The 26798-nt window shown below is 47.7% G+C and overlaps 1 protein-coding gene and 1 non-coding gene across 2 annotated transcripts in view; both read left to right on the top strand.

Moving 5' to 3' along the window:
• MGAT1 (alpha-1,3-mannosyl-glycoprotein 2-beta-N-acetylglucosaminyltransferase) overlaps positions 1–4659 on the top strand; it is a 43196-nt gene extending 38537 nt beyond the window's left edge. The window contains exon 2 of the mRNA XM_056858437.1: positions 3210–4659. Coding sequence (XP_056714415.1) covers positions 3285–4622 — 1338 coding nt within the window. The 5' untranslated portion in view covers positions 3210–3284 and the 3' untranslated portion in view covers positions 4623–4659. The remainder of the gene's footprint in view (positions 1–3209) is intronic.
• Positions 4660–17829: 13170 nt separating this feature from the next.
• Positions 17830–17919, top strand: TRNAY-GUA (transfer RNA tyrosine (anticodon GUA)). The gene is given in 2 exon segments: positions 17830–17866; positions 17884–17919. It is a non-coding gene; the product is annotated as a tRNA-Tyr (tRNA).
• The last annotated feature ends 8879 nt before the right edge of the window (positions 17920–26798 follow it).

The raw sequence follows: 26798 nt of genomic DNA on the forward strand, positions 1-26798 counted from the left end.
CTTCAACTCGTCTAGTAACTTAAACTGCTTAAAACAGTCCTAAATATAAGCAATGAGCACATCGAAGTGGCTCTTTTTAGACAGTTTGCTGCATTCAGCTTTTCTTGGCACGGAGCTTGAGTTGCTTGTGTGTGTGTGGAAAATAAGTCATAGAGTAAACAAAGCGGGAATTGGAGGGGCGTGCTTCAGAGTGGTTGTAAAAATAGAGTTTAGCTCATCTTCAGTCTTGTCATGGCGGCTTTCCAACCCCCAGACCAACAACGGCTTCCGTCAAGTATCATCCCATACCATTTCAGTGCACGTGTCGGTCAGTGTTGGGAGAATTAGCTTAGCAGAGGGCAAGGATGACACACGCCAGGGTTAACGCGAGTCTTGGCTTTGGCCCATCTTGGTCTTTAGCAGCTGCCCTGTTGCCAGAGCCCGGCATTGTTGGGTTAGGCTTGGGGCCAGCCGATGCCAGGCTCTTGTTAGGCTTTTGTGATTCCCTCAGGATGTTAGTTGTGCCCTTTCTTGCTCTGAAAGGGGAGTTGTTAATATTTTGTCCATCAGATTAATTATGGAAATGACAGTGGCGTGATTTGGCTTCCCTGGGGTTGCTCGAGTTGCTCCCTTTGTTCTTGAGGTGGAGGTTTTCTGGACGGACGGCAGAGACCTTCATAGAGCTCAAAGGCGGTGGTTGGAAATGAAGAGCAGTGTAGGGACGAGGGGGTGACGGGCGGACAAGTTTTTGAGGGGAAAGGGCACATTACACCTTGGGTCCACTTGCATTGGCCCAAACAACACAGCAGCCATTTGGCCAGTGCTCATTCTGCATTGTTCAGCTGGGAATGCTCCTTGAAGAAGAGTTGGTTTTTATATGCCGACTTTCTCTACCACTTAGAATCATAGAGTTGGAAGGGACCACCAGGGTCATCTAGTCCAACCCCCTGCACACTGCAGGAAATTCACAACTACCTCCCACCACACACACACTTAAGGAAGAATCGAACCGGTTTACAATCACCTTCCCCTCCCCACAACAGACACCCTGTGAGGTAGGTGGGGCTGAGAGAGTTCAAAGAGAGCTGTGACTAGCCCAAGCTGGCTTCATGTTGTAGGCATGGGAAAACCAACCCGGTTCACCCGATTAGCCTCTGCCGCTCATGTGGAGGAGTGGGGAATCAAACCCGGTTCTCCAGATCAGAGTCTGCCGCTCCAAACCACCGCTCTTAACCACTACACCACGTCGAAGCCTGAAGGAGGTGGTATTCCCGCCCGCCAATCCTTACTGTGGGTAAAAAAAGGCAAACTTCTCCCTGTCCTACCTCCTTTCTCACCCCCCCCCCCCAAAGAAAGCTGTGTGAATCAGAACAGTGCCCTTGAAGTACCAACGGGAGCTTGAGTGGGGCCTTGCCGGTGCCTTTTCTACAAGCTACAATTTCCCCCTCCTGGGCGCCTCCTCAGAAAATTTCTGGAAGTGTTATTTTCATTCTCACACGGGATAGTGGGACTGCCTGGACTTCAAGGCAGAGTCATCCTCTTCAGAACCTCTTCTGGACGAGGTCTACATAAGATCGGGCAAGGTGCACAACTCCCCACCCTTGGATGGCAGCTGCTAAGATTATCTGCCAATACAGGTTCTTTAAACTAAGAGGCCGGTTTTCTTTCTTCAGTTTCATAAGCATTATTAGTTCAGAAGAGCATACAACTTCGAGGTATTGCTGCATCTTGTATTGCGTTGCTGTGGACATAAATTTTTTTTTTTTTTTTTTTTTTACAAAATGTATATACCACTTTAGGGCAGCTCACAAGTAAAAACGGTACAATAAAATCTTGAAACGGCAGCATGAGGACAAGCCAGGGGCACCCAGACGGTATTCAGCGGCTTAAAGTGACAGTCCTAAAGTAGCCCTCAGCAGACCATAAAGAGGGCTTAAAGATGGAAAAGCCTCAGTTAAAAGTCTGGGTGAGAAGAAATACTTTGGCCTGGTGCCTAAAGGAGACTCAGGTGGGCATTCCCGGGGTGGGGTGTGTGTGTGTGGAGGGCATTCCAGAGTGCCTCTGTTGAGGTAGCCTGGTCTCTGGTTGCCACTTGCCCACCTTCTGCCAGTTTCGATCTGTTCTGACTTCTGCAGATTTTCACTTCCCAGTTGAGGACAGTAATGTTTCGAAAACTAAATGTAGGCCTGCTTAGTACTGTTTTGCATGCCTGTGTTTGCGTTTTCCACTGCTAAATTCAGATATTTTTCCTATTTTAGACGTGGTTTCTTTCATAATGTGTTGGCTATACACTGTTTTTGTATCTCAGGTATGCAAATAGCCACTTGTCTGTTCACCTTCTGCAGGGAAGTCCAAGCAAAGAGATCTTACGGAAGTTAGTCCCTGTTTTTTTTTTTGGAAGGCCGCAAAGAATTACGGTAGGCAGGGCGGTAGACATCATTGTGGACTTCCCCGCATGGCTGCTATTTTATGCGATGTGAAAAAAACGGACAAGTCTTTTCTGCGCAGTTGACATGTCCTATAAAGCACAGGTTGGTCACAGCCATCCAGTGGCTGCTTCCAGTGCTGCAGGCTGTTCCCTTTGGTCACAGTCAAGGGAACACGAAAGTACATCCCTCCAACTTGATCCTGCTGGTTGCCATGTTGATTTTAGCGCCAACTTTTCTTGCTTCTGGCACAGTTTTGCATTTGGTTGTCGAGGACACCTGGATGCACCTTCATTTTTGCTTCTGTGGTCTGTTGACATTTTTTAAAGAGGTGCTGTGGTTATAGAGGGCTGAAGGTCTCCTAGGTCTCTCCTACCCAAGGAAGAATTGTATTGACTCTTGGAGCTGTGGGTGTATTCTGTGGTGAAACCCAGCTGCAGCTCAGTGGTAGAGCATCTGCTTGGCATGCAGAAGGTCCCAGGTTCCATCCCTGGCATCTCCAGTTAAAGGGTCTAGGCAAGTAGGTGATGTGAAAGCCCTCTGCCTGAGACCCTGGAGAGCCGCTGCCGGTCTGAGTAGACAAATACTGACTTTGATGGACCAAGAGTCTGATTCAGTATAGGGCAGCTTCATGTGTTCATGTGTGTTTCAGCACTTCAGACAAACCATGGAAGACGAGGGGTTTTTTTGTGTAATTTCTTTACAGACTGGGATGATGGAAAGCAAGGGACGGAAGGGAGGAAAGCAGATGAGGGTGTTTATCGGTGGGATTTCCGCTAACACGCTCTTATTTTACTTCTGCAGGTCCATGGTGGCAGTGTGACACCCATAAGAGGGGAGAGCACGAGAAGGCAGCGTGGAGGCCCGTGCCCGTGAAGGATGCTGAAGAAAAGCAGCCTGGTCCTCTGGGGCGTGGTGCTTTTTGTGGCCTGGAATGCCCTTATCCTTTTCTTTTTGTGGACCCGGCCTCAGTCTCTCTCAGACCACAGCCACCTCACCGAGGAGGTGATCCGTCTGGCTGACGATGCCGAAGTGGAGCTAGAGCGCCAGAAGGACCTCCTGCAGCAAATCTACCACTACAGTGTCCTCTGGGGCAGGAGGCAGGCCAAGCCTCGCCTGCCGGCCGCTGTCTCAGCCCAGCCTTCCACGGCCGCTCCTCTGTCCCGCCACTCTCAGATCTCTCCGGATGCTGTGTTGCCAGTGCTGGTGATTGCCTGTGACCGCAGCACCGTCCGCCGCTGCCTAGACAAGCTGCTGCATTACCGCCCTTCCAAGGAGCGGTTCCCCATCATCGTGAGCCAGGACTGCGGGCACGACGAGACAGCCAAAGTCATCGCCTCCTATGGAGACGCCGTCATGCACATCAAGCAGCCCAACCTGAGCGACATCCCCGTGCCCACCGATCACCGCAAGTTTCAGGGCTACTACAAGATCGCCCGGCACTACCACTGGGCCCTGAGCCAGGTCTTTCAGACCTTCCAGTACCAAGCGGCCATCGTCGTGGAAGACGACCTGGAAGTGGCTCCGGACTTCTTTGAATACTTCCAGGCCGCCTTTCCTCTCCTGCTGGCCGATCCGACCCTTTGGTGCGTCTCTGCCTGGAACGATAACGGCAAGGAGCAGATGGTGGACGCCGCCCACCCAGAGCTTCTCTACCGCACGGACTTCTTCCCTGGCTTGGGCTGGCTTCTGCTGTCGGACCTGTGGAACGAGCTGGAGCCCAAGTGGCCCAAGGCCTTCTGGGACGACTGGATGCGGCAGCCTGAGCAGCGGCAGGGCCGTTCGTGCATCAGGCCCGAGGTGTCGCGCACCATGACCTTCGGCCGCAAGGGGGTGAGCCATGGTCAGTTCTTCGACCAGCACCTAAAGTTCATCAAGCTCAATGACCGCTTCGTGCCTTTCGCTCAGAGGGACCTCTCTTACCTCAAGAAGGATGAGTACGACCGCTCATTCCTGGACCAAGTCTACGGCGTCCCCGAGCTGCGGGTGGAAGAGCTGCAGGGTAACCAGCGCCGGGAGTTGGGCACCGTCAGGGTGCAGTACACCACCCGGGACTCTTTCAAGGCCTTTGCGAAGGCGTTGGGCGTCATGGACGACCTCAAGTCAGGAGTGCCTCGCGCCGGCTACCGGGGCATTGTCAGCTTCCTTTACCGAGGCCGGCGTGTTTACTTAGCGCCCCCTTCTGACTGGACAGGCTACGACCCCAGCTGGAGTTAGCAGCCAATGACCCTTAAGCATGTTGGACTCTAGAGGGGAAGGGATGCTTGAGTCGGGGAGGGGCGGGAGGGAGGGAAACGCTGTATTTTTTTCCCCGTGTGGCATTCGAGTGCATTCCAGAGATGAGGCTTGTTTTTTGTGCACTTAAAATACTGAATAGGGTGCGGGTGGGTGGTTAGAGATATTCTGATGCCCCAGCCTAGGTGGTGAGGTGGAGCATTCTGAGTGTTCTCGGGTTTTTTCTCTCCAGTGCCTATCCTCCTTTCTTTTCTTTTCTTTGACGTGGCGGTCTGTTTACTTGTTGGATCTTTGGTGACTTCTCCGAGTTGATGATTTGAGGTCGAAGCCAATGCTGAACCCAAAGCAGCAACCCACTGAAGTCCCCCCCCCCCCAGCTTCATTAGAGCTGTTGCAGACCTGAGCAACTTGTGGCTTGGCAGACCGAATGCAGCCCCCGTCAGCTTTGTATGGTGGTCTGCTGAGGTTGTCTCCTGCTTTTGCATTTTCCAGGCAAGGCTGATTGGTTGTCTGCCGTACTTGGCTGATAACGCTGCTCGATGGGTTGCAGGTTGTGCGGGCCTGAACTATAGGAAGGAGACAAGGGCCTCTTCTCACCTCTTGGCTACCCAAGTTAGTTCTCATCTGAAACGCAGGAAGTCAGGAAGCTCCCTCTGACAATCGTGAGCTCCTTTGAAAGACCCGTCTTTTTTTACCATATTGGCCTCTTTTGCTTGGGCATCCTGGGTAATGGAATTACTACTTTAATCACCTTGGATGGGACGGTGGGGAAGAGGAGTGCACTGATAAATGCCAAGTGACCACCATTCAGTAAAATTAGGAGAGGCGATCCATTTTGACTGCTGTCACCTGGACGTTAGGGTAGACTGGGGCTGGAGGAGAGCACAGAAGAGCTCCACGTTGAGGCTGTTCACTGTAGTCTTAAGTAGTCTTCAAAAGAGGTGGCCCCGTTTCCTTACAACCATCTTCCTTCTCTCATCTGGTTCTGAGACGTGCATGGGCATCTTTTTGCCCAGGGCTTTTCAAGGGAACATCCAGCCAGCTGGCCGGACAAACAGAACCTTTGCGGGTTTGTAGCATTTCATTCAGCAGGTCTGGGAATTAAATGTTTGAAAGCATCTTGAATGTGAATACGTGTGCAGAACCAGCATGTTGGTGAGAGGGTTGTGGGTTAGTTTCCCCACCCCCCCCCCCTCTGGCATGCCAAGGTCATGTGTGTGTGTACATTTGTGTGAAATATTTTATGTGGAAGAGTATTCAAATTCAGGCTCCCCCATCTGCAGTCTGAAATGCTACAGTGGAAGACGGGATGTGTCCTGCAGGGATTCTTTTTTTTTTTTTTTTTTTTGTGAGCTCAGAGTATCTTCTGTAGCTGCATTAGAGCAAAGGTGCCTCACGTTCAAGGGGAGACTGACCCACGATTGTGTGATGGGTGGTAGTGAGGAGATTTGGCCCCCAAGGCTGCCTTAACTCTGCTCGGTGGGGGGGCGGGGCGGGTGGTGCTCTTTCCTAAATAAATCTGATTGCATTGCTTGCCCCTCGGTGGCGTTTCCTTGAAACTAGTTTCTTGGGCTACCCCGTTAGAACTGGTCACCGCCACATCAGCGGGAGGAATGTGTGTGTGGCAGGGAGAGAATTCCTGGGGCATCAGAAGGGGCTCCCCTAGTAAAGGAGCCCGGCCTTAGTCAGCGGTGCAGAACCCCCTTCCCCTTCATAGCCTCTAGGAGGCGCTGTTAAGCTGCTCCAGAGCCACTTGGAGAGGCAGGTGTGGGGACGGGGGCTTCGGACCTCGTTTGGCCAAAATTCAGACCACACCAAAGGGTAATATTTTGTTTGGATGCTGTATTACTTTTTGTCTCTGTTCTTTTTCTTAAAAAAAAAACAAAACTGTCCCCATGGTGAGTGGAGGACAAAAGATGCTGTCTCTGCTTTGGAACTGGATTTCAGTCAGGAACTTCCTGCGAATCAGGTTCAGTGAAGTGGGTGTGTTTGTGGTGGTGGTGGGGAGAGGGTCTTCCTTCCACTCTTTCTTCTACTAACTGATGGTGGGAAGACAGGATATGGTGCCTTGGGGGCGTGGACTACAATGAATGACGTGATTGATCTCTTTTGTTTTTTTTATTTACAATCTGGGAAGCGCCAGCATTGCTGCCGAGCTTTGCGATCTCTAGGGAAGGAGGGTCGTGGGTCCTGAGAGTGGTCACTGTCCGAAGGGTGATTCATTTTAGAGGGTGGACCTCGATGAAGAGGTATTTACGGATGGGGGGTCGTTGGAAAGGATTCTGTTCGAAAAGGAATAATGTAAGAAAGGAATTCATCTTGATATGCATGGGTGGCTATCTTTTCATGGCAAAGGAAGAGCTTCAAGGAGGCGGTTCCTTGTGTCCTCCATGCATTTTTACTTGGGTGTGCAGGAATAGAAATGATCTCCTGGAGCGAGGAGGAGGAGTGTGTGTGCCGGATCTTCCACCTGGCGTTCCCACCAGGTCTTCCGCCCAGCTTCTGGAATCTTCCATCAGGGTCCTGCAACATCAAAACTAGAAGTGATTCCAAGGCTGCTTGCGCTTGCGGCTGTACATCCTGATCGCAAAGGAGCATCGACAACAAATGAGCCCCGTCGTCGGCGAGAGACCGCCAGGGGGTTTGTTCTGCTGGGTTGGGTGTGGCAGAACGGGGATTATTTTCTGCTCCCATCCTGAGTGGTCGCAGGCACAAAGAGAGAGTTCCTGAGCAGAGGAGACAGGAGGAGGCCAGTGAAGCTGCCCGTCTTCTGCCACATCCGCTCATCTTGCCTGCACCTCTGCCCTCTTTCCAGGGAGGAGTCAGTCTAACCCTCTGTAAGGACTCTGAAGGGTTTCTCTGTCGCGTGCCCTTTTCCCGCTGTTGCCACCAAAGGTTGGCGGATGGACAGTGTTTTAAGAAACCAACTCGGCCCTTCATTCCTGTATAAAAAGAGCCTGATCCATGAGGACTTCTCTCTCTCTCCCTCCCCCTCTCCTTTTTGGTGGCATAATCCCATGTGTAAATTCTTCATTCATACCATCTGTCACCCATCCTTTCTCCTGTGACGTTCTAGCTCATGGTGCTATTTTCCTCCCTTTCCATTTCAGGCAGTAGGCTTAGGTGAAGCGCATTGGGGAGAGGTCAGTGGAGACCCCCAGGAGTGAGAACCAGATTCTGAGTCCAATGGGAAGAACTGACCTAGTGGCCCTCGAGATGTCCGTTTACCCCCCCCCCCCCCAGCCTCCTTCCACTTATGGAACTGTCTGTCTGGAAATGTGATTACCAGCTTGAAAATAAAATCGTGCAAATTTTGGGGGCAGGCGAGCAGCGCTGTTTGCTGGAGAGATTCTCTTTTAATGTCCAGATTTCAACCTGTGAAAGAAGAGTTCGAAAATGCAAAAATTTATTTTCCAGAGTAAATTAATGATAATAAAAAAAAACTGGTTTTTTTCCAAGAAACCGTGTCTCTGGTTGCTGTTGGATCATTTAGTCTGTGCCTAGATCAGCCCAGGCAGTGTTAAGCAAACAGGCCTTTACAAACATAATTGTGGACCCGTTGGTTCAGACCAGTGATCCATCTGGCCACTCTTTTGTTGCTAACAAAACTCCAGGGGCTGCTCGTGGGAAGCTCACATTGTGCGCCCAGAAGTGTGCAGCTGGATTAAAGTCCTACAGCCTTTCGAGTGTGGAGTTTGATTTTTAGCCATGGCTTTGGGCTGTGCAAACATCAGCAGTTCTTGATATCAGTGAAGCCTTGACCTTTGCGCTCTGATTTGGCTTGAGATTGTTCTGTCCCTCCTACTGGAGGCATTCTGTGCCACTGCAGAATTGGCACCGAAGGATGAAATTGGATGTAGAAACTTTGCCGATTCTGGGAAATGGTAGGCTTTGAAGGAAACCACGAGGATAAGGAAAGCCACAAGTATAAGCTTAAAGATTTCCTGTGTGGTGAAATCGCCGAAGCCATTGAGCTGCACAACTTGGAGGCCTTTTGAGTGCGATTTCAGTACATTAAACATGTTTGTCCTTCATGAGTGTGGTTTCCATACCCCCATCCCACCTGTCCCCATTTACCTTCTGCTGTTTCTCTTATTCTTTGCCGCTGGAAAGTGCCGTCAAGTCACAGCTGACTTGCGGCGACCCTGTAGGGTTTTCAGGGCAAGAGGCACTTGGAGGTGGTTTGCCATTGCCTGCCTCCGCGTGGGCTGGGAGAGTTCCTAGTGTCCCAGGGTGGCCCAGCAGGCTTCATGTGGAGGAGTGGGGAATCAAACATTGTTCTCCAGATTAGACTCTGCCGCTCTCAACCACCACACACGCACACATCCCCATTCAAATGTTTTGCAATCTGAAGTTTATGCAAAATGACTGTTTCCAGGTTCACATAATTTAGTCCAGTTGCCAAATGTGTTGCAATCTGAAGCTCATGCAAAATAACTGCAGGTTTGCATAATTTAGTCCAGCTGCCAAACAACACCTCCCTTAACAAGCCTGTGTTAAAATCGCCATATATGAATAAGGCAGGCTTTTAATGCTTCAGGAGTGCAACCGACAGTCTGGTGTTGTGAATCCCCTTACTCTTCCCTTCAAACTTCGCCAAGGGGACCCAGTTTTCATACACGACGTTTGGATTTGGCAGGATGCCGTTTGAAACTGGAGAATGTTACTAATTCTAAATTAAATTTTCTCTGCTTCCAACTCAAGGAGCTTCTCGTCCTCTGTGAGGTTGGCTCTGGCGTGAGTTGGATCCTGCTGGGTTCCCCTGTTCTCGTTCGTTACGAGGATCTGTGTAGAAGCTACAATAAAATAAGATGTGAGCAACCGTTTCAATACAATTGTTGCCACAAGGGCAGAGCCTGTCAGACAGGGATTTTCTGAAATCTGCCTTCGAGTAGCGCAGATGGCAAAACATTAAATCTTGCCAGAGAAATGGCTCTACCCTGAGAAGGAGCACACAGGTGAGATAAGTATGGGGAGGGCTGATAAAGGTCAAAAGATACCCCTAAATTTGATGGGGAGCCAGCATGATACAACCCCGCTCAGTTATAGTCACGAACATTAGGGAAGCATCTGGACGCAGAGGGTTAAACCTCTGTTCCCACCATACTTGTAGCTCTTTTTTTGGATGGTTTTATTTTTCAAAGTGTACTTTCCCTAAGGAAACGGCAGCTGGTGAAGCGTATTCAGCAGTTCCTGGCTCCTGAGCCTGGCAGGTGAAGAAGGGCTGGGCTAGTCCATCTTCCCCTCCAATAGACAATCTGAATTAATCGCCTGTGCCCGTCACTCCACTGAGCAAAGTTGGAAGCCTTCCTCCAACTTACCTGGCTCTTCCTCCAGCATAAAGTAGGGTACATGCCAATCTATGGGATGCTCAAAAGCAATATATAAAGGCTAAGTGCTTCACACGCCTTATCTTGCGATCCATATGACAACCATGTAAGCAAGGTCAGTGTTCCTGAAAGCAGTGTCAGCACACCTGCAGCATTCTCAGCAAGTCTTTCAGTAAGTGCAAATGTACTCCTTTGACATTAAGTCAGTTGGCAGGGGAGGAACTTCCGCCTCTGCCCTTCTTTGTGAAAACTCTTGGAAAAGAAATAAAGCAAGAAAGGAAAGGCCTCAAATCGCCTCTATGGTTCTATTATTGTCTTGCATGGCCCAAGCTTCCAGGCAGCTTAAAACACACTGGCAATAAAAAGGAAAGGATGGCTTTAAAAAAGGAGAAAAGAGACATTTCCCAACCAAAGCTGGCTCAAGGACATACAGCTAGCGCCTGCTCCAATAAAAAGGTTGTGGTTGTGCTTCTCTATAACAGTTCTATGTCAAGGTTTTGTTCTGGGTAAGGGGGGTTCCTTCTCAACAATTTGAAATGTTCTCCTGTACATTGGAGGAGCTTCCTGAATGGGATGCACTTTCAGGTTCAGGATCTTCCATGCCGTGGGACCAAATGGCACAAAATGTTATATAAAGTGTATCACTTTTGAACTTGAGGCTGGCAACAGGGCACCCTTTCTCTACACAGTGAACATAAATAAGATAAGCCATGCCGGACCAGACCAAGGTCCATCGAGTCCAGCAGTCTGTTTACATGGGCCAACAAGGTGCCTCCTTATGAAAGAGACGGCATTTCAATACCTGGCATAGATCAGCTCGTGTTGGTGTGGTACGTTGATCATCTCTACGGGCTCTTGATTCGCCAATTTCATACGCCGGAGAATTAGAAAGGATGGGCCCCAACATCTAGGCTACAGTCTTCCTTCCCGCCCTGAAGACACAACTGTCCATCACACAGTGTTCGGTGTCTCGTGGTCTTGAACACATGCATCGAAACACATGCTGACCCAAATGGTTCCAGATGTTTCCTGCCAAATGGCCAACTTCACTGCATGGAGCAGGGACAAGGGAAACCACCAGCCCATATGATCTGAGTGGGAAAAAATTTCCATCCTGACTCAGTCTTGAATCAATCAACTACTGATCAACTCGTAAAAAGCAGTGACCTTGTCATCTTTCTTTTATGAAAGGGATTCAACTTGTTCCATAGAATTAAGAAGGCTAGAGGTAGGGCCTGAGGGACAGAAAGGTATCTGCCACAGTGGCTAAATGTGTTTTTACACCCAGAAGGCCTCTAGTCTAGCCTTTGGCAGATAACAGTTAAACAGTTTTGGGTAGCAATTTATAGGAAGCCCTTTCTCTACCTCAAGCTCTAATCAAGACCATTTTGAGTCAGGCTCAAGGTAGGTGTCAACTTTTTTCTGCATTCTTACTTAGTAGGGTGAGACCAGGATGAGTATACAGATTTTCTGGCTCTGATTTAAGAGGGAGGGGAGAGTTGCCAACCTCCAGGTACTATTGAAAAATAAACATAAAATGCCCCTTAGGGTTATAACATCACCCAAGTCCGGATAGTACGTCTTGCAGCGGGTTAAGTCACCCTTCACTTCCTTGTGGGTTACTGCACCCTTAGCGTCCTTGTGGGTCTCTTCACCCTTCTGGCAAGTCCAATTATAATCCAAATGAAAGTGGCAAGCAATCCAAATAATAGGTTCCCTTGTATATCAAAGGTAAGCAACCACCGTCCAGTTCAAGGTAAACAAAATGGCGAACGGAACAAAAGACGACCCCTCTAGATACTTGGCCGTTTCGCAGCTTGTGGCTTCTTCAGTTAAATTTCTTGAGTTACAAGTGGGCAAATTGCCTCTAGAAATATATATACAGTAAATTTATAATATTTGATAATTACAATACGATATTAACATCATGCCAAAAATAATAAACTTACCACATTAGAAAGGAACATGACCCCTGTGGGTTCTCTATGCCTCTGGGAGGTTAGTTAATGGTCAAAACAATTCCTAATTTATTGCTAGCATGAGCAGGTACCAGGTGTAATGAATTGTCTAGTCTTAAAGTTACAGATAGCATGAGAGATCCAGCTCATTATTTAGTCCTAATGGCGCCAAAGTTTTGAATAAAAAGATCAGTTTTGTTTCCTGTCTGTGAAGTATTTTTGTAATGTCCTGAATTTTATGGGGTTGCGGTTTGAATTTCCATAAGGCAAAGAATCTTATATCATCGGCTGAATGGCCCTTTTCAAGAAAGTGCCCTGTGAGGGGAGCCTCCAGGACCTTCGCGCGGACGCGTGCCCTGTGCTCCCCTATTCTTAATTTTAATTGTCTCGTTGTGGACCCTATGTAAATTAGAGAGCACGGGCAGGTAATTCCGTACACAATATTTTCAGATGAGCAATTACTAAAAAAATCCAGCTGGTATTTGAAATTAAAACGTGTGGAACTAATTTCCTTAACTGGAAGACTTAGGGCGCAGACAGAACATGTTCCACATTTGTAATGTCCCCGGGGTTTATTGCTAAGTTTTTTAGAATAGAAATCTGTTTTAATTAGATAATTACCCAAGGATGCAGTTCTTCTTAAACCAAAAAGTGGCAACTGCTGACACCCCGGTATATCTTGTAAAATGTGCCAGTGACGACCACTTAACATTTACAGGAAATCACGACCCAATGGAAATGTCTTTCTTAGACATAACGGTCTTTAGGACCCAGAGGAACACAATTGCAGTTAAGCCTTATAGTAAACCCACGGATGTGGGGGCTGGATTACATTTTAATTCACATCACCCAATGCATCTTAAGTTTAATCTTCCGTTTAGTCAATTTTTGAGAATTAAGAGGAACTCATCATTTGAAAATGACTATCTTTCTACAATTCATGAAATGGAAGAAAAATTACTTTCCAGAGGTTTCACTAGGACTACTCTTGAAAAAGCTAAAATACGAGCAGCTGGGAGAGAGAGGAAAGATCTTCTCAAGGGAAGTGTGCATCACACTGACCATTCAAGAATTTTCTCCTCACTACAATATACCCATTTAACTGAAGACATAAAGAAAATCATTAAAAGACACTGGCACATTTTACAAGATATACCGGGGTGTCAGCAGTTGCCACTTTTTGGTTTAAGAAGAACTGCATCCTTGGGTAATTATCTAATTAAAACAGATTTCTATTCTAAAAAACTTAGCAATAAACCCCGGGGACATTACAAATGTGGAACATGTTCTGTCTGCGCCCTAAGTCTTCCAGTTAAGGAAATTAGTTCCACACGTTTTAATTTCAAATACCAGCTGGATTTTTTTAGTAATTGCTCATCTGAAAATATTGTGTACGGAATTACCTGCCCGTGCTCTCTAATTTACATAGGGTCCACAACGAGACAATTAAAATTAAGAATAGGGGAGCACAGGGCACGCGTCCGCGCGAAGGTCCTGGAGGCTCCCCTCACAGGGCACTTTCTTGAAAAGGGCCATTCAGCCGATGATATAAGATTCTTTGCCTTATGGAAATTCAAACCGCAACCCCATAAAATTCAGGACATTACAAAAATACTTCACAGACAGGAAACAAAACTGATCTTTTTATTCAAAACTTTGGCGCCATTAGGACTAAATAATGAGCTGGATCTCTCATGCTATCTGTAACTTTAAGACTAGACAATTCATTACACCTGGTACCTGCTCATGCTAGCAATAAATTAGGAATTGTTTTGACCATTAACTAACCTCCCAGAGGCATAGAGAACCCACAGGGGTCATGTTCCTTTCTAATGTGGTAAGTTTATTATTTTTGGCATGATGTTAATATTGTATTGTAATTATCAAATATTATAAATTTACTGTATATATATATTTCTAGAGGCAATTTGCCCACTTGTAACTCAAGAAATTTAACTGAAGAAGCCACAAGCTGCGAAACGGCCAAGTATCTAGAGGGGTCGTCTTTTGTTCCGTTCGCCATTTTGTTTACCTTGAACTGGACGGTGGTTGCTTACCTTTGATATACAAGGGAACCTATTATTTGGATTGCTTGCCACTTTCATTTGGATTATAATTGGACTTGCCAGAAGGGTGAAGAGACCCACAAGGACGCTAAGGGTGCAGTAACCCACAAGGAAGTGAAGGGTGACTTAACCCGCTGCAAGACGTACTATCCGGACTTGGGTGATGTTATAACCCTAAGGGGCATTTTATGTTTATTTTTCAATAATATGCATATAGTTTATTAATTGTTTTCTATACTGTGAGATTATCTAGTTAAGTAAATTTGTTTCCTCAAGAGCCTCGTGCTGTTGTTTATATAGTAACCATACTTATTCAGCATAGGTAATTAGTTTTATTAGAACCTCCAGGTACTAGCTGGAGATCTCCTGCTATTACAACTGATCTCCAGCAGATAGAGATCAGTTCCCCTGGAGAAAATGGCTGCCTTGGACTCTATGGCATTGAAGTCCCTCCTCTCGCCAAACCCTGCCCACCTCAAGCTCTGCCCCAAAAAACCTCCCACTGGTGGTTTAGTGGGACCAGCTAGTACATGGAAGTTGGCAACCCTAATTACTCAAGAAGCGCCTCTCACAAGTTTCAAAATATTTATAGGTCGGGTTACCAACCTCCAGGTACTAGCTGGAGACCTGCTATTACAACTGATCTCCAGCCGATAGAGATCAGTTAACCTGGAGAAAATGGCCGCTTTGGCAATTGGACTCTATGGCATTGAAGTCCCTCCCCTCTCCAACCCCCACCCTCCTCAGGCTCCAACCCCCAAAATCTCCAGGTATTTCCCAGCCCTGATAGGCCAAGGCGGGGGCCTGGCTTTGCGGAGCCTTCATGGCAATGAGTAGGCATGCAGATGTCCCATAGGTGAATCAGTCTTCCACCCACCCTTTTGGCTGCTCATTAGCATAGCCTGAGGAGGAAAGTCTTGAATTTGCCTTCTCCAAAGCAAGGCATCGCTCACTCCTAATGTGACTGGCCAGGCAAATTTAGCCTGGCAAATTTACTCCCCCACACTCCTAGCTAAAGATAAAATGGAGATGGGACCATTTCATTCTCTAAGGCAGGGCCCACTAGGACAGAGTAATGCAATTCTTAGTATCCCATCTGTGGAGGCAAACCATGATTTTCTTGATCCATTACTTACATCCACTGTTGGCCTGCGGTGGAATAGCTTGATTTGAGTCCAGTTGCACCCTTAGAGACCAACAAGATTTTAGAGGTATAAGATTTTGAGACTCTTGAAAGCTTATACCCTAAAAATCTTGTTGGTCTCTAAGGTGCTACTGGAGTTGAATCTGGCTGTACTTACATCAGAGTTTGTGCTACAGGAAATACTGTCTTCGCCCAGCCTAGGGTTGCCAACCTCCAGGTGGTGGCTGGAGATTTCCTGGGATTACAACTGATCTCCAGGTGACAGATCAGTTCACCTGGAGAAAATGGCCGCTTTGGCAATTGGACTCTATGGCATTGAAGTCCCTCCCCTCTCTTCCTTAGGCTTCACCCCAGAATCTCCAGGTATTTCCCATCCTGGAGCTGGCAACCCTACATTATACCCTGCTGAAGTCCCTCCCCTCCCCAAACCCCACCCTCCTCAGGCTTCCCCCAAAATCTCCAGGTGTTTCCCAACCCAGGGCTGGCAACCCTAGTCCAGCCACTGAGGCCTCCTTATTGCTAGATGGATCAGTCTTTCCCTTCCCCCTTTTGATGCCCTTTCTATTTCCTCACACACTGTATTATGCAGGGAAGGTCCCCTCCTCCTCCTCTTATCTCCACAAAAATAAGCAAACACAACCAGCCCTGGGCCTCCCAGGAGCTAACAAGTTGCTACAAAGACAAACAGGACTGAATGAACTTGAGAACCTGACAGCCTGAGCAGCTTCCTGAGGCTACCTGGCAGCTGGGTGGGGGCATTGCCCCTTCTGCTAAATCCCAAAGGGCATGACTGCCCAGAGAGGGCATTGCCCTGCCAGGAAATCCGGGGAGGGCTGGAGCCCCGTTGCTCCCCCATAGTTTACGCCCCTGCTGCAAAGTAATGGGTGAATCATTGTCCTGTAAGTATCCAGATAATGTGCTAATGAGGGTGTGGTATGTTCATGTGGAACCATTGTGTCCTGGAGTGATCTGTTAACGTGTGGAAACAGATCACTCCAGGATACAATGGTTCCACATGAACATACCACACCCTCATTAGCACATTATCTGGATACTTACAGGACAATGGTTAGCCCATTACCTTTGATACTTTTGCAGGACAATGACTCAGCTCAAACCCAACCCCTTTCTGACTACATATATTACTCTTCCTACACAGTTGACACAGAGATCCTGTCCTTCAGTGTTACTCCTCTGAAGATGCCTGCCACAGCTGCTGGCGAAAGGTCAGGAAAGAAAATACCAAGACCACGGTCACACAGCCCGGATAACCTACAAGAACCGATGAACTCTGACCGCGAAAGCCTTCGACAATATTCTGCCTTACTCTTCTTACCCTGAGTAACCACAATTAGCTGCCCCCACTCCTAATCCGGAAGGGAGGCTTCCATGCCGGAGGGTGGGCCTTCTAGGGAACCCGAGCACTTAAAAATAATTTAAAAATTGAACAGCCTGCCCAATCTTCAGAGGGCGTTATAAACTAATTCCCCATATTTGTGAATTTGCAATTGGTTGGAGGGGGGGAATAGGGGTTTCAGCCATTCAAAATTTAAGCGTTAAGCCCATTTGCCAGAACGAGGAGATGTAATTCCAGAAAGCAAAACGCTCAGCATTTGTGCTACCTCTGTGTTCTAAAGATTTAAAAGGGTATAAATAGGTGTACTAGAAAGGTGTTCATGTTCTAACCCCTCAATGGAAAGTCCTTTGTACAAGTTTGGCCTCCAGTCCTTCATTTGTGGTTCCCAACCATTTTTTGACCAGGGACCACTAGGACTTTTTTGTTCTGTGCAGGGACCCCAAGGTTCAAAATAAAAATTCTGAGAATTTGAAAATAAACTTGAATCATAACTGTTAGTTAAACATTAAACTTAGAATAATATTTGAATATATATTTTTATAACAGAGAACTTTTAATTGAAAATATTAATTTATTATGGGTTTATAACTTTGTTTCGCGGACCTTAATTTAGTTCTCGCGGACCCCTGGGAGTCCACGGACCCCTCCCCCCGCCCCCCATAAAGGCACTCCGCACGTGCTCAGAAGCTCATCACAATATCCCAGCAAGAGAGTGGCAATTCCGGTCGCAGCGATGGAACCAGAGCTCATCGCTATTAAGGCCGTTTAAATGCTGCCATCGTGTGGCTGAATCGTAGAATCGCAGCCAGCTGTTACAGTTCAATAGCAATTTTTAAAAGGGGGAGCATTTCTCTTGGGCAGCATCCAAGGATCTGAAATTGGTATTGTTAACGTTTCCAGTTTTAAAGTATTTGGCAGATGGCAGAGAAAGGGTTGTTTTTTTCTTCCAAGGAGACACCTAAAGGGAAAGCCACGCCTGTTTATATATATATATATATTTTCTCATTCTGCCCCTGGCCACTGCCATGTGGGGTGGTCTCTTAGCAAAAGGTCCCTTTAAGGCTGCGATCCTGGCACTCTTCCTGCGGTGCTTCAAAATAAATAAATCTAAATATGGACGACAAAACATTTTCAGTTTGTAAAGGACGAGGTTAAATGCGTCAGATCGTCGTTGGGACGGCTTCCCTTAGCACTGGGAACAAATAAAATAAATCAAAGAGTTTCCAACATAGATAATGAAACGGCTTTACTTTCCCAAAATACACAATCATGAAAAGAATGGAAGACTGCGGCAGAAGTACTTATACACTATCATGGAAGACTTCTGACGTGTTCCTTCGATAGCTCAGCTGGTAGAGCGGAGGACTGTAGAATGTATCTAATTAGTCATCCTTAGGTCGCTGGTTCGATTCCGGCTCGAAGGACGTTGTTTTTTACCCTACCTTTAACTTTAGTTTGCATTGTCTGGTCGAGGTGACTACCGTCATCGGTTTTTTTGTTTGTTTCTTTGTCTACTTTACGCTGGAGCTGCAATGGTCAGGTTCAAAAACCCAGCAACTACACACCGCGTGCGTCTCGAGCTCACTTAAAGACAGCAGCTGAGCTCAGATCCGATTTCTCTCGTACTCACGTGTAGTTGACGCTAGGCTAGGGCGCGTAGCGTTTGATCGCTTCGCTTTAGAGGGCATCTTGGCCATCTTCTGGGCATGGAGCAGGGGTCACTGGGGGTGTTATGTGGTGGGGGGGGAGGTAGTTGTGAATTTCCTGCATTGTGCAGAGGGTTGGACTAGATGACCCTGGTGGTCCCTTCCAACTCTATGATTCTAACCCACAGCATCCTTGGGCAACCGATTCCACCAGTGAACTGCCCTTGTGCTTAAAAAGTTTTGCCTACTATCACGCCAATATTTCAATATGACAATTAAGATATGGAGGGTCTGAGGACGAAATAGTCTGGGGGTCCCCATCTGGGAAGAAGGTTTGGGGAGTAAACGGAAACTGATTATTCTCTGCCTTTCACAGTAACTCTCACTTTGCCCGAGGTTTGACCAGAAATACACACCCTTCATAAACCATAAGGAATTAGCCATTTACTTTCCTTAAGGTTATGCTGCCACCTTGTGGAGATTCCAAGGCAATCTTCTAATCAGACGTAACTTAATTGGCAACACCATGAAGTTATGCAGTGTGGCCAAAAATAGATCATACCTCTGCCAGACTAGAAGGGAGAACCAAACATTTGCCTGGCTCCCATGTGATCACTGCTCTGAATCCAGTGTTCATTGTCCACCTATGATTTAGGTGGCCACTGCTGGCCACGTCAACTTTGTGTCTGTGGCAAAAAGCATGGGGAGAGGCCCAAAATCTGGAAGTAAATCTGAATTTTGAGGGGCCAAGAATCCAGCATGGCTGCATATCATGTCCTCTGGCTAGAGCACCCTTAATTGACACGTGAAGGACTGCTGGTGGATGTAGCCAGTCTGGGGAGATTGTACTCTGTACTGGCCCAGAGGCACGGTCTTCTTCATTAGCACTGTGTGTGTCACTTGATTGAAACCTGATGTTGAAGACATGCTCCAGCTCTAGAGAACTGGAACTCATTAAAGCTGTTGGAACTTATGGGCTTGGCAGGTTCTCCAGAACCATTCTGATAGTACTTCTCGATCCCTCGAAGTATTCCATTTGCCTTTTCTGATGTGCAGATACATTTGAAGGGAAGCAGGGCACCCTTCTTCCAGAAACTCAGGATGCACCACAAGGAAGAGGAATTTCCTAGAAGGGGATCTGAAGTAACAAGGGACGGTCAGATGAGTTACTCTCACGGTGCTGCCTGCGCAGAGGTTGTTAAATGGGTCTTGCCAGCGCTGATGCTAAATATCTGCACCAGCTGCCAGTTTACTTCCAAGCACAACCTGCAGACTTTGGCTGCATCCACACAACACTAGCACTTTTCATTGGTTGAGTTTTGGAGCTAAGGTGGCCAACTGGCCTAGGGGGAAAAAAGGCCTGCCCCTTTAATAGAGGCTTAATGGTTTGTTTTTTTTAAAAAAAACAGGTAACGTTACTTACCTCCAGCTGCCCCTTTCCACACATTAAGCATCTATTAAAGGGATGGGACAGCCTTCTACAACACTCAAGACTTTGTAATAGAAGCATGTGTTATGCACCATCTCTAGGGTTGCCAGGTCCCTCTTTGCCACCGGTGGGAAGTTTCTGGGGGGGAAGCCTGAGGAAGGTGGGGTTGGGACTTCAATGGCATAGAGTCCAATTGCCAAAGCAGCCATTTTCTCCAGGTGAACTGATCTCTATCGCCCGGAGGTCACTTGTAATAGCAGGAGATCTCCAGCTACTACCTGGAAGCTGGCCACCCTAACCATCTCCCAGTGTGTGTGTGGTTGCCATTTTGTGTGAGCGGGAGCAACACTAGCTTTTTTCAAGAAGCTGTTTTTTCACATGCGGATAACACAGTGGGGAAAACTTCTCTTGCTAAATTTCTCTGTGTTGAGCTGCTATTAAATACAAAAGCTCGTGTAGAAATAAATAAATATGTTCTTTAGAGAGCAATCGTAAGCATGTCTACTCAGAAGTAATGTAATTCAATGGAGCTTACTCCCAGAAAAGCATCTTTAGGATTGCATCCTTAGTCTTTAAGTTGCCACTGGACATTTATTTATTTTGCTACAACAGTAACATGGCTATTTCTTTTATCATAAGAAGACATTGGCAGGGCACTGCTGTGGGTGCGGGGAGGGAAATCTCAACATTTCGTTTTGTTTCAAAATACCCCTTTCATACGCACCTTCCAAGGTCCATAAATCCCCTTAAAACACATATTCAGTTCTTACAGATGCTCCCTTCCCCACCCAAAATTGGAAAACCTAAATCAGGCATTAGAAAGAGAGACTGCTGAATTACAACTAATAATGAAGCTCAAAACAAGGCATTGTCCTGGATTGCATAGAGATCTGGGATTCCTGTCTTATTACTAATGCTGATTTCTCCATGCCTACTATCCCTCTGCATATCACATCTAATCCAATCACATCTGCTATTGTCATTTTCCTGATGTTGACATTTACATGCTACTGCCCTTGGGTGTCTGAATTCACTCTTCTCTACTTAAGGACAGATCACGTTGGGTAGCCAAGTTAGTCCGACACTAGCAGTAGAAAAGAGTAGGAGTCCAGTAGCACCTTAAAGACTAACAAAATTTCTGGCAGTGTATGAGCTTTTGTGAGCCATAGCTCAAGAACAGTATCTGAAGAAGTGAGCTGTGGCTCACGAAAGCTCATACCTTGCTGGAAATTTTGTTAGTCTTTAAGGTGCTACTGGACTCTTGCGCTTTTCTACTACTGCAGGACTGCCAAAAACAACAACAAAACAAACAAATCAGTGGGTTATCAAATCAAGCCTGAACTGACCCTAGAAGCTAAAATGACTAAACTGAGGCTATCGTATTTTGGTCACGTCATGAGATGACAAGAGTCACCGGAAAAGACAGACATGCTAGGAAAAAGTTGAGAGCAGCAGGAAAAGAGGAAGACCCAACAAGAGATGGATTGACTCAATAAAGGAAGCCACAGCCCTCAATTTGTAAGACCTGAGCAAGGCTGTTAAAGATAGGACGTTTTGGAAGACACACACAAACACAGCTACCCATTGTGATCTAAGTCAAATATAACAGCCATGCCATACTTTTTATTAAGCACAACCAAGACACAACATAGGTTAATGTTTCAGGTTCTCCAGAACTCTTCAATGGGCTAGATGTTAAACAAAATATAAGAAGCGCTCTGCTGGATCAGACCAGTGGTCCATCTAGTCCAGCATCCTTTCTCACACAGCAGCCAACCAGTTACTATGGAGAGTCAACAACTGGACATCGAGGCTGAGGCCTTTCCCTGATGCCACTCCTGGCACCGGTGTTCAGAGGTTTACTTCAAGAAAGATAGGAGGAAAACCCTCCCTTTTTAAATATCTGGCCTGATGAAGAATTTTGGAGAACTCAAAACTTGGCAGACCGTGTTGTGTTAAGAACATAAGAAAGGCCCTGCTGGATCAGACCAAGGCCCATCAAGTCCAGCAGTCTGTTTTTGTTTTTAAAAAATATATATTTATTATTTTTCAATAATTACGATACATCTCATTTGACAATACATCCTATATACTAATCTTTGATTCGATAAAAAATTAAAAAATTATTAGGTGCTTGTCTTCAATATTAAATATAATTAATAATAATTTACTTCCCCACCGACTTCCTCCCTCCCTACAAATATCTGGTATCTCCTTTGTATTAATATTTTCCAGTCCTTATAAGTCATTATTTTAATGTTATACTTTCCCCTTGTTTAATACATTTCGATAAGCAATAATAATATAATATTAATAATAAAGAGAGCAAATAAAAGAAAAAAAATCATTTAAAAAATAAAAACAGAGACATAGCAAAGCACACGAACATAATTTTCTCCAGTCACTCATCTCTGTCATATACAATGGATTAGATCTTGAAAAACTTTATATACCCCCAAGTAAAAAAAAAATTAAGTTGATATCATTTTTTTCCTACCCCCCCCCCCTTTCCCATATTAAGAGTCAAATTGGTATTCTTCCGGCTTTCTAAACCCTTCTTTTTAAACTTTGTTTCTTCTGCCTGGAGTTTCTGTTGCCATCTGCATGCTTTCTTGAAGCGGTCACCTGCTTGCGACAGTCTTTACCCGTTGCTCCTTGGGCCCACCAAGCCCAGCCGTCGGTTCCCACAGTGGCCAACCAGGGGCCTCCGGGAAGCCCCCAAACCAGATTTCATGTTGTTATCTTGGTTGGTCTCCATAAAAGGTATTGCAGGGATGTTGTCTGCAGCTTCATCCCCAAACTTCCTCCTCCTCCTTCAAGCGTGTCCCGCCCTGGCCTAGTGGCCTTCCCCCCAGGCCGAGGCGTTGGTCCCCCGATGGTTCCTCTCGACGTCTACACTGCGAACGCGAACTGGTTCCGAAACGGGCTTCACGAGTCCGAGCGTCTCCCGAGGAACCCTGGGAATTGTAGTTCCGGGAGGCGATCCGGGAGGCCTCCCTAAGCGAGCCAGGCCGCCCGCCGAAACTACAACCTCCAAGGTTCCTTGCAAGGGAAGCCACGACAGCTAAAACTAGAGGTTTCTTGCTTTTCTTTTCTTTTTTTCCTTTTTAACGTGTGTGTGTGGACGTGCTCGCGAGTCTCCTCGGGAGCAGCCGCAGCCATCGCCGGAGCCTCCAAGGCTTCCTCCCGAGCGGAGCGCGGGGTCGATCGGGGACCCTGGAGGTCCGCCCCGGGTTGCAAACCCAGGCGGGAAGGCAAGGTGAGCCGCTCGGACCTCGGAGGGACTGGGCGGCGGGTCATCGGGCTGGCCCGACAGGAAGCGCCGCCGAGTTCGGTGGCCCAAAGCGCGCGCCTGCAGCTGGGTCCTCCCCCCCCCTTCCCTCTTTTGGTGCCTGTCTCCGGCTTGCACGTTCTCACGTGCGCTGCAAACCCGCGCGTCGGGCGGTCGGGGGTCCCCGTGGTCCTCTTTCCGCCCTCGCCCCCTGCTGCGACCCCCCCCGCAGATGGGGATTGCAGGAGGCGACAATAGCCCGCCTGGTTGGCTTGATGATAATAATTCACAGCGGGTCGCCGGGTCAGTCTGTCTGCTGCAGCAGGAAAGGGCCAGAGGCCAGCAGCCCCTTCAAGACCAGCCACAATATTTCCTGGCAGGGTGGGAGCTTTCGAGAGCCACAGCTCGCTTCTTCGGATAATAACAGTCCCACTGAGGCCATTTATTCATGGAAGGTTTTGCCTCTCCATAGATGCCCATTTCCCCCGTCTGAAGTCTCAAAACTCTGCATGGCAACTTGTTGTTGAGTTTTGAGAATATGAATGGGGGAAAAGTGCATCTAGAGAGTGGCAAAACCAATGCAAAACCTTCCATGAATAAATGGCCAGTGACTCAGTCCTGGGTTCCCCGGAAACCCAGCCTCTTTGAAGGGCGAAAGGAAGCCCGATCTGCACCCCCACCCGCTCCCTGCCCCGCACAAGCCTTGCACCGGACCCCGAGAAAAGACGGGTTGGAGGCGGGGGCCCTTTCCGACGAAGAGCTACTAAGCTGGAGAGGGAGGTGTGGGAAGGTAAGTTGGGGTGTGCTAGGAGGAAGTTTCCTTCGCCTTGATAGTTTCTGCTGGGGATCTTAAAAAAATAACACTGTATCTTTCCAGGATCTTTGGCCACATGGGTTGTCTTCCGCTGGAGGAGGAGAGGAAATGTGTGCTCCTTCCTCTTTCATACAAAGCCCCTAAAGGGGGGGGGGATTAGATGCATACCCCTTTTCCTGGCTGAGGCTTTGGCGTCTTCCTCCGTTCAGCATGTGCTCCCTTTTCTGTCACCCCACCTTCCTCCCCATTTCTGTGTTTTGATTCCCACCCCAGCATATGGGGCTATAGACAAGCTCTATATTCGTTTATTCATTCTCGCATTTAGCGGAAAGCGGTACAATAGAGTCCGCTTTGCCTGTTTGGTCTGGCTCAACAGGGCTGTGGTTTGGTTTTGAAGCGCTAACAAGGCTGTGTGATCAGAGATGTATAGGGGGATGAATCGACACAAGGGAGCTTTGCCATGCTGGCTTGGCCTCTCTAAAAAAAATTACGTGTCTCCAGATTTGATTCCCTGCTCCCTCAAGGGCTGGGTTTTAAGTTTGTTGATCATGGGGGGGGGGGGATTTGAAATTGTATTGTTGTTGTTCAAGTTAGATGCACACACACACCAGTCCAATATACTTCCCTCCGCAGACGTCTCTGTCCTTGCAACCACGCGGTCCATGCAGTGGGTTCTCAGTCTGGAGAACCGGCCAGGTTTTTGTTCTGTAGGGTAGCCGGTTCTGGTGTCTGCAAGGGACAGGAATGGTGTTCAGATGCCCACTTTTCTGGAGACTCGGAGGTAGGGTTGCCGGCTCCGGGTTGGGAAATACTTGGAGATTTTGAGGTTGGAGCCTGAGGAAGGTGGGGCATGGGGAAGGAGGGACTTGAATGGGGTATAATGCCATGGAGTCCACCTTCCAAAGTGACCATTTTCTCCAGGGGAACTGATCCCTGTCGCCTGGAGATCAGATGTCATAGCGGGAGATCTTCAGCCACCACCTGGGGGTTGGCAACCCTACTCGGAGGTGATGTCTCCAACTGCTGTTGCTCAATATGCACTATACTCTCTGGTTGTTTATCCTATGGTCTCTGCTCAAACTGGTTTTACAGGCTTTTGTAGCCCTTCAAGGCAGCCACCTGGGGAAAACGCAGCCCTGAAATTGCTGGGGTTGGGAAGCTCGGCTGTTTTCTGCTCTTGGCGTGATGGTCCGGATTGAGGGAGGTGGTGTGGGGGGGATGGGGACTGGCTGTCACACAGGTGACTGTACCTTTCGGCTAACTCTCAGTTCTTCAACTCTTCCACCCCTCCCCGTGGTTTTAAGATGTCCAAAATAACCCTGGGGTTGTTTCAGGTTGTGGGGTCGCATTTCCCCTGCTCCCCCAGAATTTGGTTGGCTGGCTGTTCGTTTCCAGGTTCAATTTAGAGGGCGGGTGCTTCCCTTTTAGAGGACTTCATTGTCTGCCCCCAGGGTCTGTAAACGACTGCCCGTTCTTATATTAACCTCCTCAAGTTTTAGGATTATCATCCGAGGCTCTGATTTGTGTGCCTCCTACCTTCAGACCTGCCCTGACCTGGATGGCCCAGGCTAGCCTGATCTCGTCAGATCTCAGAAGCTAAGCAAGGTCAGCCCTGGTTAGTATTTGGATGGCCGACCGCCAAGGAAGCCCAGGGCAATCTCTACATAGAGGCAATCTCTGGCTCCTCTCTTGCCTTGAGAGATCTATGGGGACACCGTAACTTGACTTGTGTGACTTGACAGCACTTTCTTCCACCTCCACCACCCTCAGAGGTGGCCATGAATTGCTGGGGTTGGGAAGCTTGGCTTCCACTACCTTTGCTGTAGTGGAACACTCTGTTCTTGGGGTGGGGATCTCCTGTTCTTCTGTAGCAATGTTTCAGGGGCATTTGGGGCTGCGGGGGGAGGGACACAAGGAAGATCCGCTCCCCTGACTGAAATCCTTTCCATCTGCAGAAGTGTTCCCCGGGATTGAAGCCATTATTTGTGAAGCGAGTGTTGTTGACGTTATGTGTTTTATTGAAAACCACCTTGGAGAAACCTGTCAGTGATATACAAATGTTTTAAATTCGTATAAACATAACATTCTCATTTTTTCCCCTTTTTGGACACAGATAAAAGGAAGTATTTTTTCACACAACACATAGTTAAATTGTGGAACTCCCTGCCCCAGGATGTGGTGATGGCTGCCAGCTTGGAGAGCTTTAAGAGGGGAGTGGACAAATTCATGGAGGAGAGGGGTATTCATGGCTGTTAGTTAGAATGGATACTAGTCATGCTGCATACTCTTCTCTCTAGTATCAGAGGAGCATGCCTATTATTTTGGGTGCTGTGGAACACAGGCAGGATGGTGCTGCTGCACTCGTCTTGTTTGTGGCTTCCTGGAGGCACCTGGTTGGCCACTGTGTGAACAGACTGCTGGACTTGATGGGCCTTGGTCTGATCCAGCAGGGCCGTTCTTATGTTCACTTTGAGCAGCTTGCATGAGCTCCTTCCTATCCCGACGTTGATCGGCTCCACACCTAAAAGTGGGATAAAATATAATGTGCATCAGCCTGACCATTTATTCTTTCTCTCTCCCCCCCACCCCCCAATTTGCTTAATTCTACCACTACAGTTCCCAGGACCAAACTGGGAGAGCAGACTTTGAGCGCCACGCATCAGTCTGCATGGTGGTGGCCCCTGAGGCAGTGGCGGTGGGCTTCCCAAGAGAGCCTTGCTGGGCCTAAACCAGAGAACTCTACACCATGCAGAATAACTTTGCGCCTGTGGCCTTGATGGGTAAGAATCCCTCTCCACGCTTGCCGAGGCAAAACATCTTCGTCTTTCAAGCTTCCATTGAGGCAGTGGAGGGCAAAATCTTCTAGCCGAGCCTGGAATGGGTTGCAGCAATCTTGTCAGTTTTGTGTTCACTCTTGTGCAGGGTTATCTGTTGATGAACCGGAGCTGATCTGCAAGATCGAGCCAGGGGAAGAGCCATGGATCCCAAGCGACCAGGCCTTGAGAGAGAGGCGAATCCTGCCTGGAAACAAGTCTGGTGAGGAGCACCTTTTCCCCTGGAAGGAACTGAGGCTGGATAAGGCATACCTTTCAGACAAGAGATCCTTCAGAGTATACAGGAGCTGGTTGTGGTTGTCTAGCTGT

This window comes from Euleptes europaea, chromosome 1 (genome assembly GCF_029931775.1).
Source record: "Euleptes europaea isolate rEulEur1 chromosome 1, rEulEur1.hap1, whole genome shotgun sequence".
Lineage (NCBI taxonomy): Eukaryota > Metazoa > Chordata > Lepidosauria > Squamata > Sphaerodactylidae > Euleptes > Euleptes europaea.